This window comes from Protopterus annectens, chromosome 13.part0, assembly GCF_019279795.1.
Source record: "Protopterus annectens isolate FY-2018-M chromosome 13.part0, PAN1.0, whole genome shotgun sequence".
NCBI classification, from domain to species: Eukaryota; Metazoa; Chordata; order Ceratodontiformes; family Protopteridae; genus Protopterus; species Protopterus annectens.
In genome coordinates, this window is record NC_056747.1 from 332,771,970 (window position 1) to 332,786,564 (window position 14,595).

Genomic DNA, 14,595 nt, shown 5'->3' on the forward strand with positions numbered 1-14,595 from the left:
AAGAAAAGATCAGCATTCTCTGGAATACATTATTTTGCTAATTCAAACTTCAAAATTTTCATAATCCATATTTCAAAATACTCTGAACCTGTATACAATGATCCATTTACTGAACTCCTAACTTACTCCAATGCATTGGATTATTTTCTAGTGTAACTTCTGTGCTGCTCTCGGCTCATGAGCAGTGCATTTCTTCCATTGCATTTATGTTTCCCACCAATTTAAACACTTTTGTTAAGAATAAATGCATTACATTGCAGCTCTACTGCATCAGTCCATGTTGTATCACATTTATTTGTTAAGAAGGATGGTGAATATAGAAAAACAGCAGAAGTACACAAAGTTTAGGACAGTAGTGTATTCTGCAACAAAAGATAAAAATCACAAGGCAATTTCCTGCACTTATGTTACATGTGCTGCAGAATTGACAAAGAAGCCAAAGGCAGTGAACTGATGAATCAAAGCTGCCTTCCAGTAGTACAAGCAACTTCTGGCAGTATGAGTGTAGTAGCTAAAAGGGAAGCACAAAAAAAGATGAAAAATGGAAATGCATATTCTGTAGCATTTTCCAAACTCCAAAAAATGTTTTTCTTTTTTTAGTCTACATCAAAAGGCTCATCTGATGACTTATGGTAAGATTCACTCTGTCCATTTAAAGTTAGAATTTCTGCATGTCCTTGTGATAACTCCTCCAGTTCCTGACTTGTTGTTGGAGAGATTATATCCGGGCTTGTGTCACAGGACTCTGTGCTCAACTCAGAGGTAGCAATGGTGGTTGCTATACTTTGATGAATATGATCAAATTCATCATCATCATCTTCATCTTCCAAAATTGGGGACTCGTGAACATCTAGACACAAGAACAACATATGTTTTAGAACTTACAGTTTAGTATAGCTTGCAACTGAATTAGTTCTTTTACGGAGCAGGAACAAAATTATCTAACTTCTGAACAGTCTGTACTTTTAAACCTGCCAAAGTGTTTAGCTTTAAAGGTAGTCCATTTTTTAGTCCCCTCACCAATTCCGCCCCGCACAATTTCAGGCTGCTCATACTTCCTTCGGTGCTCACCCATCCATGGATCCCTCAGTGAATCCCTGATGGATACCCCAGATGTGACCCTTCAACAGGTGGGCCCTTTGAATCCTCTGCAAGTTAACCTCAACACCAATCATTTTTTAGGATAGAGGAGTGAGGGATCCAATGAGGAGCGAGAGGCAAAGAGCCTGGGAGCCATCATTCTTCTGGCAACCAATGTCCCTAGCTGTGGAGACTCCTAGTACAATAATGTCAAGATATCAGTGTCACCTCCTTGTGTTTAATATACCTCACAGGACATCCCAAGTTTGCTTCCTCATCACCCTCCCCCACAATGGTAGAGATGGCCATTCTATACCCCCCAACCCTGCTGGTAGCATGCATCCCTTCCCGAGCTTGGATAGCTGGTGGCATAGATGCATGCCATGCCTCTGCACCATCAGGCTGGCTTTTAAAGGTAGTCTGTTTACAGCATGTTTGCTTATGCAAACTATTTGTTGATAATGGCATACAAATAAAGTAATCAAGACTGGCATGTTACTGAAAAGAATCAAAAACAAGAAAACATGTGACACAAAAAATCAGTGTCCTAGTAATTACATGCTAGCCCAAGGAAAGCTCCAAGACATTTTTACATGTGCATGCATGTGAAAACTATTTGTTCAAATGAATGTGTCCGCAAATCAAACACCACACGTCTAACATGCACTCAGGACCTAAACCTAGCCTGCGACATTAATAGAACCTGCTGGCGTGACAGATTTGTGTCCCAGAGACTCCCCCCATCTGTGGAATAGACTCCCTCTTCATGTAAACAGAGTACCTTTCTGTCCTCGTTTAAGCGTAACCTGGATGATTGGATGGGAAATAAAAAATTTACCTCTGGGATCCCACCTGTGTCCCTGCTTGACAGGGGGGGACAGGTGCTGACTTTGGAAACATGGCATAAATTATTGGCTAGGCTTGAAAGGGCCTCATGGCCTGTAGCTTAGTAACCTCCTATGATCTTATGATAAGCCTTCCTCATTACCATTCATTTAATATATTTTCTCTTTGAGGAGACCTAATTTTGTGTGCACATTATAAATCCAGCAAGCCATTTCCCATCGCTACCCACCTCATCCATAATTGACAGATTAAAAGAAATCACATTATTCCTCAATGTGCCATCCCGTTTCTTTCACATTTGTGAAAAAGTTCAACATCACACTCTGGAATTTTACTTCATAAGCAGAAATAATCATCATTCACAAAAGTAAATAAATATTCATTAACAGCTACTACTATCATTTATTAAATTAACAATTATCAGAAATTAATGCCTGAAGCAAAAATAACTAAACCATAATAGTAATTGTCAGTAAGTTTTCATGTATGCAACTTTTACAAACAGCCAGCCCTCCTAATGCAAAAGACTAAAAAACATCTGCAGTTGAGCAAGGCAAGTACCAACTAAGCAGCACAATCTGAATTAATTTGAGACCTGGTACCTGGGTAAGCTGACCTGTAAAGGTGATGCCAAGCACTAAACAAGTCTGAACAGAAACACAAGGAAAAATAACATACTGCATATTTACTAATTCTAAATAACAGATGTAGTTCTAGAAAATCATTTAGTCAGGTAAGTGAAAGCAAGTGAGGAAGCACTTTAGTACTGTGTGTGTGTGCGCATGTCTGTGGGAATACAAGACTAGTAGCAACCCAAACGTTTATCAAGGAGTTCACCGAATTCAATAGGTGCAAATGTTCTTTACATTTTTTGTATTGCAGCCTTATAACCATCTTAATAACACAATTTATTTTTTATTCATTCATTTATTAACCAGTTAAGTGAACTGGCCCTCAGATCCTTTCAGTCATGACTCTGACAACAAGGGCCTGGGGTAAAGCATTACACAGAGACAGTATTTAGTGCCATAAATTAACTGTGCATGCTCTTGGGATGTGGAAGAAAACTAGAGTATGCAGAGAAAGCCCACTCAGACACAGTAGAACATTCAAACTCCATGCAAGGACCAGGGGTCAGGAAAGAACATAAAGCTGTGAAGCTCCATTGAGCCATCTTGCTGACGAGATACTGAAAACTCCAAACAGCAAGATTTACATCAGAATCTTACTGGCAATTTCTTTACATTTTTTAGACAGCATTTTGTGGCAATGTCCATTACACAGAAATCCTCCGAGGTATCCTTTAACTTCCAGTAATGCAATAAATATTAACAAATTAATGTTACACTTAATTCAACGGAGCCATTGAAATAAAACATTTAAATGATGCTTCACATCTGCAGAAGCAGAAGCTTATTGCAAAATCACATGCAACTCTTTTCCAATAAACTACTACTACTAAGGGTTAAAATGAATAATACACTGTTTTGCAGCTGTGATAACCATACCCCACCTGCATCATGAGCAGTGTGATCACAGCTGCTCCATTCCTCCATCTGGTATAAAACTCACATGATTACTTCACAGAAAGTGCTGCTCATTTACTATCCAGTAAACAGTAAATTTCCAAACTTCCACATCATCCAACCTCTACACTTCCCTACCTGGGCATATGCCAGCTCAGTGCTGGATGCTAGGCCTGGCTGTAAACCAAACATTTTGAAGGTGGCACAGAGCCTTGCCTATGCGCATCATTTATCCAAATCACATTTCAGCACTTATTAAAATGTAACACAACAGTCAATAACAAGCACATAAGTGTACAATACTGTATAGAAATCACAAGTACCTGAAACTGAGAATCAGTGAATCATTATTGCTATCCAAATATTCCAGAGACACAGACACACACACACACAAAATCTGCAGGGTCAAACTTTAAAACAAGCTGGATTTCACTGCAGTTTTTCCCGACATGATGATGATGAGGACAATAATAATAAACAACTGCTTACTGCTGAATGCATCTGGATATTGTTTTGCCAATTTCCCCTTCAAAGTCCTACAACAAAAGGGGAAAAGTGTCAGTTAATTTTAATATTGTAGTCCATAAATCCAAAACTAGTCTGCAGGTCACACAGAAGACAGACACTTAAAATCTACCATATGCAGTTTCAAGTCACATCACTTTTTTTGCTCTGTTTTGTCCCGACTGTCCGTCAATCAATAGTCCCCTCCTGACCAGTTGGTCCATTCATTCCCCATCACTATGGTGAGAGCCAGCTGGAAGGTTCCATCATTCAGCCAGCCATGAGGGATGGTTCAAGTTTACACACACAGACACACACAAAGCCCCAGCCAGCGGCCACCCTGCAAAGTACAGGGGAGGGGACATACAACGGGCTGACCACTGAGCATGTTCTTACTTCCACAAGGGGAATTCCCTGCAAGTAGCCTCATCTCTCTACCCAAAGCAAAAGAGGTGATTTCCCCAATCTTCACAAGACAGCTCAGGCTGCCCAGTGTACCCCTGAATGTCCACAAACCTCCCCACCCCTGAGATCGACAGAGGAGGGGTCATGATCTTTTACTCTTTCCCCCTCCTACCTGGATCCCCCACTGACAGTTCTGCTAACTGAACCCTGGTTGATTGAGTCAGAGTCAGGGTTAAAGCCTTCTTAGACAGAGTCAGGGTTAAAGCCTTCTTAGACAGAGTCAGGCTTCAAATTAAATATTTACATAACTGTACAAGCAGAAATACTTCAGACGTAATAATTTTAATCTGTTATATTATAAGATCAACGACTACTCTTCAGAAATGTGACATAAAAACTTTGTGAGCCACAAGACTAAGCAGTTTTATTCCTCTGTAAATCACACAGCCAAAAAAAGTAAGGGTTTCCACTTCCTAGTACATTATAAATTCCACCTACTCTTAAATTATGGTCTGTTGGGATTTACTAAGGACTTGGGGTTCTACATCTATGCAAGTTTTGTACTCGACAGTGCAGCTGCAAAGAATGAAATGTGATGACAAACTGACAGTTATACAGTTTAAAAGCAAAATCATGAAGAGCAGCACCAAAAGAACCACGGAATAGCAGGCATACTGACTGTGCTCTCTGGAATAAACATTTAAAAAATTATAATCCAACTTTCAGACTAATACCATTCAAATGCTGTGTATATTTGGACACACCTTTAATATTCAACAGGTGGATGGTGGTAACATAGCAGAAAGCAAAAAGTCCACTGCTGGAAATTCAGACCAAAATCAGATATTCAGAGCAAGTGCTTTGCTTCAGAGGTTCAATTAACAGACTAGACTAAATGACTAAGCCAAAAGTGAGATCATGCCCAATGCAAAGGCAAATGGTCCTCAGCTTAACTTACAGAAGCCACTGACATATCACAACAAGGACAGCTGATAAAGCACATTGTCCCTTACTACGACAGGGAACATGTAAAAGGGAGCAAAATCTTTCATTATTAAATGCTGTAATGAGTGTAATACTTTCTTCAATAATATCTCCTAAGGACAGATCCAATTTAAGACACTACCTCTGTAATGCTACAGGGCTTGTACTGTCTTGGTCATGAACTGCTGTCCTACGAGATAACATTTTTATAAACAAAGATGAGGCTCTGCACTGGGTTACACACTAAGAGAAAAATAGCAGGCTTCTTTAGTCAGAGAGACGAGTTCAACCATATTTTCACTGCCAGTACAGATCAACGCACCAAACATAACTCACCGAATTCTTCTGAAGATGCTGTCCAAGTCTTTCTTCATTTCAACCAGTGTCCTTGTATGATGCACAAATCGCTCATTCATCTGTTGTAGGCGCACATTAGACAGATTATTAAAGTTTAGCAACATCTCATTTGTTTTTTCAAATCTGTCCAGCCTGTCAATGTAAAAAGAGGAATTAACTAAAACTTGAGATGAGAAAAGGTGCAATGTTGTTTACTTGCAGTCACAAAAATAAATGGGCATTGTAACATTTTTTTTGAGAATGTGAATCTAAATAGCATTTAAATAAAGAAACTAGACCATTACTCCATTTAGGTGAAGTGCTATAAAAACCTTTCCACTGCCTATCATTTACATTACTTTTAAATGAGCATATGTGTTGGCTGATAAGGTTCTAACATTCGCATGTCTCTATCAGCCAGCAAAAGGACTCAAAGTCTTGGTAATGAATCAGAGGTTTGGCCACTGCTAAATGTGGAAAATCTAGAGACAAGGGGTATGCTCTTCTTGTGGAAATCTATACACTAATAAAGCAAGTGCAATCTCACAGCAGTGGAAGAAAGTCAATAAATATAGTCCTGTTATATAAATGTGACACAAAGTGTAAGCAGTCAGCATCTATAAATTATGCAGCTCATTCCAAAAGCACTAACTTAATTTGGCTTCTAAAATATCATAAATCTGCTGGGTCATAACAACAACTAACAGCAAGTATTTATAACACAGCAGTCATACAAAATGCAGCACAAGTTGATTACCTTTGCCAACTCCATGACACAGAGGAAGAAAGCATCAACTATAACTCATACAACCTGGGTTCTTATTAGTGGTCCAGAAACTGGAGAAGAGCAATGTGCAAATGCCTGCTCACCTGTCTCAGGTGGGGGATTTACATATGCCCAGGGTGTACCCCCATTACAAAAAATTACCACAAGGGTTTTATCGCTTGCAAAGCAGATGATGTATTCTCATTAGGTTCCCCTACATGCAGAGTGAAAACCAGGCAAGTGTAGGTAGATGCCTGTTGATAGCACTACTCACAGTTTTCAGCCTTCACCCACAACAGATAAATGGGCCAAAAGCACCCTCACTTCAAGGGGGGAGTACTCAACAGCTAAGCAGAATGACCCCACAAAAATTATAAGACTTTTGACAAATCGCAATGGATGCGTTTTACATGCATTTCATAAGTCACAACCATAGCTCCAAACCCAGCGTTTAACATCAAAAATCAGACTGCTTTACTCTAACAAAGGCTTCCCCTTAGTCATTTTGGTGCTGGTGATTTAGCTCTACACCCTTTCAGTGAGTGGAAGTGTGTGGTGTGTGTGTTGTGGATTTACCTTGCATACAAGAAACACATAAAATAGAAAGCCTGGGAAAAGGCACATATGTTAAGTATGGATCAAATCAGTTTCAGTTTCAGATTAGGAGAGAATGCTGGTAAACAACCCTCATTGGAATAAAGGGATGGCAGGATACACAGGCTTCAGTGTTTAAGCTTCCAGTTCAGCTGTTTCAAAGAGGCTACTACAGAAAAAACATTAAAGAGAGAGAGAAGGGTGCCCACTCATTACAGAAGAGAAACAAAATGAATAAGACTCTTCAAAAGTTAAGGGACAGTTGACTATAAATCATCTGGGGGTTCAAACACATCTTATGCACAGTAGCCCATGACTAAAGTGCAAAATGAGACAAACATTATGAACTTTATGACTCTGGCTGGCAAAGTTCGCAGATGATTGCAAGTTGGGAGCTATTATTAACTCCAAGTGATGTTGACATCCTACATAAAGGCCTCACCGAGTCCGATTGGCGAGTCTGATTGGTGTCAGAACCATGGCCTTAAGCTCAATGCCAAAAAATGTGTAGTCATCCCCTTTGGGAAAAACCTGGTTCCCATGAATTACCACATCGATGGTAGTCCACTGAACAAAGGTGGCGTTATAAGAGATCTGGGAACACAGGCTGACTGCAACCTTTCTTTTGACCACCACATTGCCATTGTGGTCAGAAAGTCCTTCTATGTTTCACATTTATTCATTATTTTATTTTACATTTGTTGACTGGGATGGTCTGATTGGATACATGTCATTTTCAGCGGAGGCCCGGGGAGAAAAGCTCCAACATTGTCACAATTACAGATTGTTACATATAGTAAAGCATATGAGAGGAAAAAAAATCAATTTACATACTGCTACAATACATCCTAGCTGTAACAACCACAAAATACGAAAGTTCTCACACAGATTATTAAAACATACTAACTTAAAAATAAGACAATTATAGATTTTGAGTTTAGTTTACAATATATTGTTCTTGTTTGGGGTTACAGGTCCCTTCTCTAGGTTGTCCATTTAGAAAAGAATTAAGGGTTTCCATTTATGGTCAGAAATAAGTCAAGGAAATAGAGTTAGATCATTTGAGAATAAAAGGTTAAAGTTTTTGAACTTAGATAAATCAAGAGGAAAAGTATGACCTTGGTTTAACGAAGAGGAGCTAATCTGGGTTAGAGCATTGGCAAAGTCAATGTGGCTTAAAATGGAGATTTAGACTCTTCTTGAATTGGACTAAGGAGGTAGTAAGAGTAAGGTTGGAGGGGAGGGAGTTCCATATTTTTCCAATGGCGTTGGCAAACAGAGCATCACCCCCTGAGTTATAGGATTTGATTGTTTGGACAAGCAACCTGTTTGATGAGCGAAGACAGCTTAGATTGGTGTAAGGAATAATTATATTTTTCAGTGGAGGGGTGTTATCGGGTTTTGAGAATTTTAAATGCTTCTATGAGTTGGTTCAGCTGGAGAAGGTTTGGTAGTTCTATCCAGCCACGTTTTTTTTTTAGGTTAAAGCAGTGGTGTGTTCTATAGGGCATGCCAGTTGCAAATCTGGCAATATGATTATAACATGACAGTTTAGGTCAGATTTATTAACGTTAGTAAGCACGGGAGAGGCATATAGAAGGGTCGAGAGAAGATGTGAGTGGGCAATGGCCGCTTTGGCTATTGGAGTTAGGAAGGATTTTATCCTGTACAATGATCAGAGTTTCTTGTTAACGGATTTAATGGTTTGGTTGATATGCATATCGAATCTAGGTTTATTGCCAATGGTAACTCCTAATAGTTTTGTATAGGAGTCTGGAGAGATGATAGTGCCATTGTTGGATTGTAGGGTAAAAGACGTAGGAGAGGGTTTATGGGTTGGGTAGAAGAGTAGTAGTTTGGTTTTGTTTGGGTTTAAGATCAGGTGACGATCTGATAGCCAGTTTTCCACTGTAGTAAAAGTGAGCTGGGTTGTAGGTAGTAGGTTAACTGGAGAGGTATCGGAACATATTAGTGTAGAGTCATCTGCATATTGAATGCAGGTGGCATCGGGGATGACTGTATGGAGATCATTAATAAAGACTGAAAAGAGAAGAGGTCCTAATATGGAGACTTGAGGAACTCCTATGGTATTTTGTAACAGGCAAGAGAGCTTATTCTGCCACAGTACTGCTTGTTGCCTACCAGAGAGGTACGCATGAAACCAATCGAGAGCTTGGTTGTCTAAATACAGGGTTTTCAGAGTGTGGAGAAGTAACTGGTGGTTAACCATGTCGAAGGCTTTGGACAGGTCCAAAAAGAGAGCTGAGGATATATTTTTTTTGTTATTTTGGTTATGGTTAATAATATTGGTAAAAGAGAGGAGGGCAGTGGATGTATTATGGTGGGGTCTAAATCCATGTTGTGAGTTGGTCAGTAGTTTATTCTGGATGAGATAGTATAGAAATTGTTTGTGCACACACTCTTCCATGATTTTGGCAAGTGGTGACAATATGGCTATTGGTCTATAGTTTGATAGTTCTGTGGATGAGCTACCTTTATGGAGTGGTATAACGTAGGATATTTTCCAAATTGAGGGGACTGTGGCCTCTGTTATGGTTCGATTAATTAGGATCGAGATGGGGTATGCTATGACATATGCAGCTTCTTGCAGATATTCGGCTGGGAGAAGATCTGCAGAAAGGGTAGTTGGCTTTAACTTCTTCAATAAGGATCGGATAAAGGATGTGGAGACAGGTTGGAGGTTAAAGGAGAGTAGTGTCTTGGGTATAGAATCTGTTATTGAGGAGCAGGTAGTAGATAGTTGGCTGGCTAAGGACTGAATAGTCTCACTAAAGAAAGTATTAAAGGTATTTGCTACTTCTTCTGGGCTTTTATCACAATGTTCCTGGGGTAGGAGTGGAGAATTTACCTGGATGGAGAAGATTATTTAAACCCACCCAAACCTTGTGAGGGTTGTTTTGATGTTTATGTTGTAGATGGCAGTAATAGTTTTTTTTGTCAGTGTGATGGCTTTTTTAGTCTCGTTTCTTAGCTGTAGGAATTTAAAACGATCTAGGGGTGACTTGGTAGTACGCCATCTGGCCCATGCTTTGTTTCTAAGTGTAATTTTAGATTTGGAGTCTTTTGTTAGCCAAGGCGCTATTTGTGTTTTAATTTTGATTGACTGTTTTGGAGCATGAGAATCAAGTATGGTAAGAAATGTGGCATTAAAATATATGTTACTGCCTCATCTAGGGGAAGGTACTTTAGATTTGACCAGTTACAGGATTTGAGTTCTGTTTGAAATTTTGTGGGTTCAAAATTTTTCTTGTTTCTGACAGACCTGTAAATGGGTAATCGAGAGCTGACTCTTTTGTCTTTCCTTATATATGTGACGAGGTTATCACTAAGGTCATTGGGAAGAGTCCCAGACATGTACATATGGGGATGACTGTTAATGAGTATCCAATCTAGGATACTCTTTTTGGTTAGAATTACCTATTCTGGTGGAGGAAGATATGGCCTGTGAGAATCCATGGAGGTTTATAAGGGTGGGGGTTGGAGTCTGAGGAACATAGGTTCCAGTCAATATTAACTTCGCCCAGAACAATAGTTTGAGGTTAGTGGTTAGATATCCAATTAAGAGTGTTCTCCAGTGTGTCAGAGTGGTTCCCAGGGGGGATTTAGATCCCAGTTAGATTTACGCTTTTGTGTTTGTTTAGTTGTAGTTTTAGAGCTAATATTTCAACATTGGAGATCTGGGGTGGTTGAATGGGGTTAACTATGATGTTAAGTGTGCTTTTATATAGCACGGCTATCCCACCTCCCTTTTTCTTTGTACGATCAGCCCTGAGTATGTTATACCCAGGTGGTAAGATCTCATTAGTTTTGGTTGATGGCTTAAGCCAGGTTTCTGTTAGAAACATTATATCAGGGAGGTAAGTTGCTAAAAGGGCATGTAGGTTATGTGCCTTGTTGTTTAGGCTTCTTATGTTTAGGTGGCAAATTAGGAGGGAGTTAGCTGACCTGAGAGAAAATGGTGGGGTACTAGAGTTTGGGGTTGAGGATGGGCCTGGGTTAGGATGGATGTCTCCGTCTTTAGTTATATGTTTTCTTAGGTAATCTACTAGTCCCATGAGTTTAAATAATAGTTTTTGACCATATCTGGATTTAGGGAACTTTTGGTTTGATTTATTAAGATACAGGTTATTGGGTTTTGTTATTTTAGAGGCTGGATAGTAAGTGCTGTGTTCAGCAATAAGTGGAGATAAGGAGGTACAGGTTTGATATTTAGGGTAGTGGAAACCTGAGTATTGCTGATCTTCATAACTGGTTAGGAGGTATGGTATAATTATAAAGGGTAGAATGAGAGGTATGATTTTGAGTGTTGCCTTTAAAATAGTGGGTGGGATGGCTTTCATTGCCTTAGGGTGATGGTAAATTGCCTTAGGGGGATGTTAATGGTTAATTTGGAAAGTGGTGGAAGGGGGAGGGAGATGATAGGGAAGTGGCTCTGTATGGCTAGAAAAAAAAAAAAAAGAGGTGGGGGTGTGGCTTTATAGCTGTAAATGTAGCACTACTGGGGGGGCGGGTGGGATATGGGGGCAGGGTGGGGCACGGAGCGAGCCCGAGCAGAGCGGGGCTAAACCTGCACCAAACTTTCCAAGGGCCAGTGAATAAAGTAAGTGTTTAGAGGAACCTTTTATTCTACAATATGGTTCACCAAGTATAAAACTATTCCCTCTCTCTATTAAGGTAAACTACGACTTCTGCTAGAGTTATCTAGGGGAGTTGATTTAATTAGCTGGGATTAGGTGGTTTACTGCCGTGCTTTGAACCCAGTACACTTGCTTTAAATGTAATATTTATAAAATCTCATTACTAAGGGTTTTGCATCCAGGAAGAAAGAGGTCATTGTCTCCCTCTACTCTTCCCTCATTAGGCCAATCATAGAGTACAATGCCCCATTTGGCATGTACCTCACTAGACACGTGCAACAACTGGAGAGGCTGCAAAAGTACCTCACAAAGAGAATCCTAGTCCTAGGCCTTAAACACTTGTCCTGTATGGACAGACTCAAAACTCCAACTATTCTCCGTTTCATATCTCCTACTTGGAAGCTATCTCTGCTTAACTTACAAAGCCACGTTTGAACCAGCTCTGTTAGAAATGCTACATCTAAAGAAATCCCAATCCCTGTGCACCACACGCTCCAGAGACATCAACCTCATTACCACCATCAACAGAACGTGCTGGAGGAACAGGTTCATAACCCAGAGACTGTCCATGCTATGGAATAGACTTCCCATACATGTCAAACAGAGCACTCACTGGCCCTCTTCAAGAGGGATCTTGATGAGTGGATGGTAAATAGAAAATTCACCGCGGGGATCACTCCAGTGGCTCTACTCAACAGAGGCAGTGGGAACTAAGGTCGGGTGGCACGATGCCAGGGTAATCCTATGGGCTAGGCTTGTAAAGGCTCCAGGGCCATTAGCCTAGTACATACCTATGAACTTTTAAAAACAGTGGAATTAATGCCTAGATTACCTGCTGCACTTAAAGAGAACACAGTACAGAACTAAGGTCGGGTAAACATGGTCGAGACAGTGGAAAACCATGCTTGCAAGTGAACTATCAGCATCTATAAGCACCATATGCACCAAACAGAGTATTGGCAACAGAACGGATGGACTACTGCATCACTTCTTGGGGGGCACACCTAGAAGAGGACAGAGGGAGGAGAGAGAAAGACACACATAGACAATTAAATATGGAGAATGCAACAATTATCATACTGAAAAAAATGCATAAGGCTTACTGGTGTACATCTGGTAAATCAGGGTTACATTAGTTGGCCAATGTGGAGTGCAAAGTACAGAATATGCAAAAATCTCTAGGAATCTGGGACGAATCATTTCTACCAGATACAGTTTTTAAAGCATCAGTTGGATACTTACTTTCAAAATGTGTACCAACAGACTACCTATTGTGCAAGAAATTGCTCTTTATTTTATTTCAATTAACATTGTGTGTCAAAACAGACAGACTGGAACCAATTTATTTTAAGGATCACTGCTTGCAAATAAGGGATGACAAATAGAAGGTATACTAAGAGCAACCATTTTTGTGAATTCTGTAAAGCTGGTCCTAACAGAAGGAGGAAAATAAGCCCATCCAAATTTCCATTTAATTGCATTTAAAATTCTGCGTTCCCTCTATTTCCTTATTGCACCTCATCCTTTATCAGTCACATGCCATTTTGAATACCTGTATAGATTCCCTCTCTGCCAAATAAAACCATTTTGTTTTTCCACTAAAAACAGGCTCAGGTTGCACATGAGCAAATGGGTAGTTTTCATTTAAACATAAATGTCCATTTTCTAAATGGAAATCAATTTTCTCAATCTACACATACAGAGAAATTGCAGTTTTTTCATTTAGATATAATGCATTACCACCCTTCAGTCACAGCACATTTAATACACACATATCAGGTATACCACTTGATTAATAGTTATGAAAATTTTTCAAAAGCTGTAGTAAAGGAAACTAGTACAAAATTAATGGTAGTCATCTAGAAGCTAAAGGGGATATTAAATTAATTGAAACTATAGTGCACTGTACATAGTTCCCACCCAGAGTGTTGCAGGAAGAGTTGCAGAAACAATGAGCAGCTTCACTGACCAAATGAGTGGGAACAGAAATATAGTGACAAGTCTTGGAGATGCAAGAGTGATACGAACTTCCAGGCTTGGCAATAACTAGGAGTCTAAAATGTGATGGGTTTAACAGCAAGTACCCTTGGTTCAACTTGCTACTCTAGGCAATCCAAGTCAAGAAATAGGCCTGACAATATAAAACAAAGCATGGGTACTGTACAATGAAAGCTAGCACATATCTAATGAGGACATCAGATCATGCTTCAGTGGTTTTCCCACTGTAGCACAAAATCAATGGCAGTTACTTTTTTTTTTAATTTAACATCTATAGATGACTGGTGGGCACTGAATTGAGAGAGTTGGGAACAGTTAACACGACACCCTGACCCCATGTAGAAAAAAAATGGGAAAAAGGGGACTGATGATGATGATGAATCTATAGACTGGTGGAAAGATGCAGGAGGACATGACAGATGGATGGAAAAGGTAAAAGGGAAGTAATGCAGCAAACGTGTACTCAATCACTGGAAACAGAGTAAAGTGAAAGGTTGGAAAGCCCAAAAATAAATTAAATGTGATTTGTTGGTTTAATATGTAGCTGATGGGCTCAAGCAAGATAAAGAGTAACTAAAGCATGACTAAGAGTTGTGAAGGAAAATGTCTCAAAGGTACCCCCCTCCACTCACACACATCCACAATTTCAGCCAGGTATCAAAAAGCAATGGCTGTATGACAACACATATCTGAAGGATTATAGCACAAGTATGTTAAAAGCACAGGGTAAGCTGACTGGGGACTCTACAATGTGATTGCAAAGATGGTTAGGAAATCCTATGAGGATTGATATACAGCAGAGACTTGAAGGGATTGCAAATATACATTTAAAAAGCTCAGAGATACTGCAAATTACAGCAGAGCAAGCAAAGGAATTAATGACTCCCAGCATGATGGA

The 14,595-nt window shown here is 39.7% G+C and overlaps 1 protein-coding gene across 4 annotated transcripts in view; it reads right to left on the reverse strand.

The window, feature by feature from the left end:
- Positions 1-274: 274 nt before the first annotated feature.
- KXD1 (KxDL motif containing 1) overlaps positions 275-14,595 on the reverse strand; it is a 77,567-nt gene continuing 63,246 nt past the window's right edge. For all 4 annotated transcript variants that reach the window (XM_044053948.1, XM_044053946.1, XM_044053947.1 and 1 more), the window contains exons 4-6: positions 5,682-5,834; positions 3,942-3,988; positions 275-850 (exon numbers count right to left, since the gene is read on the reverse strand). In XM_044053948.1, the coding sequence (XP_043909883.1) occupies positions 597-850; positions 3,942-3,988; positions 5,682-5,834 (454 nt within the window). In that variant the 3' untranslated portion in view covers positions 275-596. The remainder of the gene's footprint in view (positions 851-3,941; positions 3,989-5,681; positions 5,835-14,595) is intronic.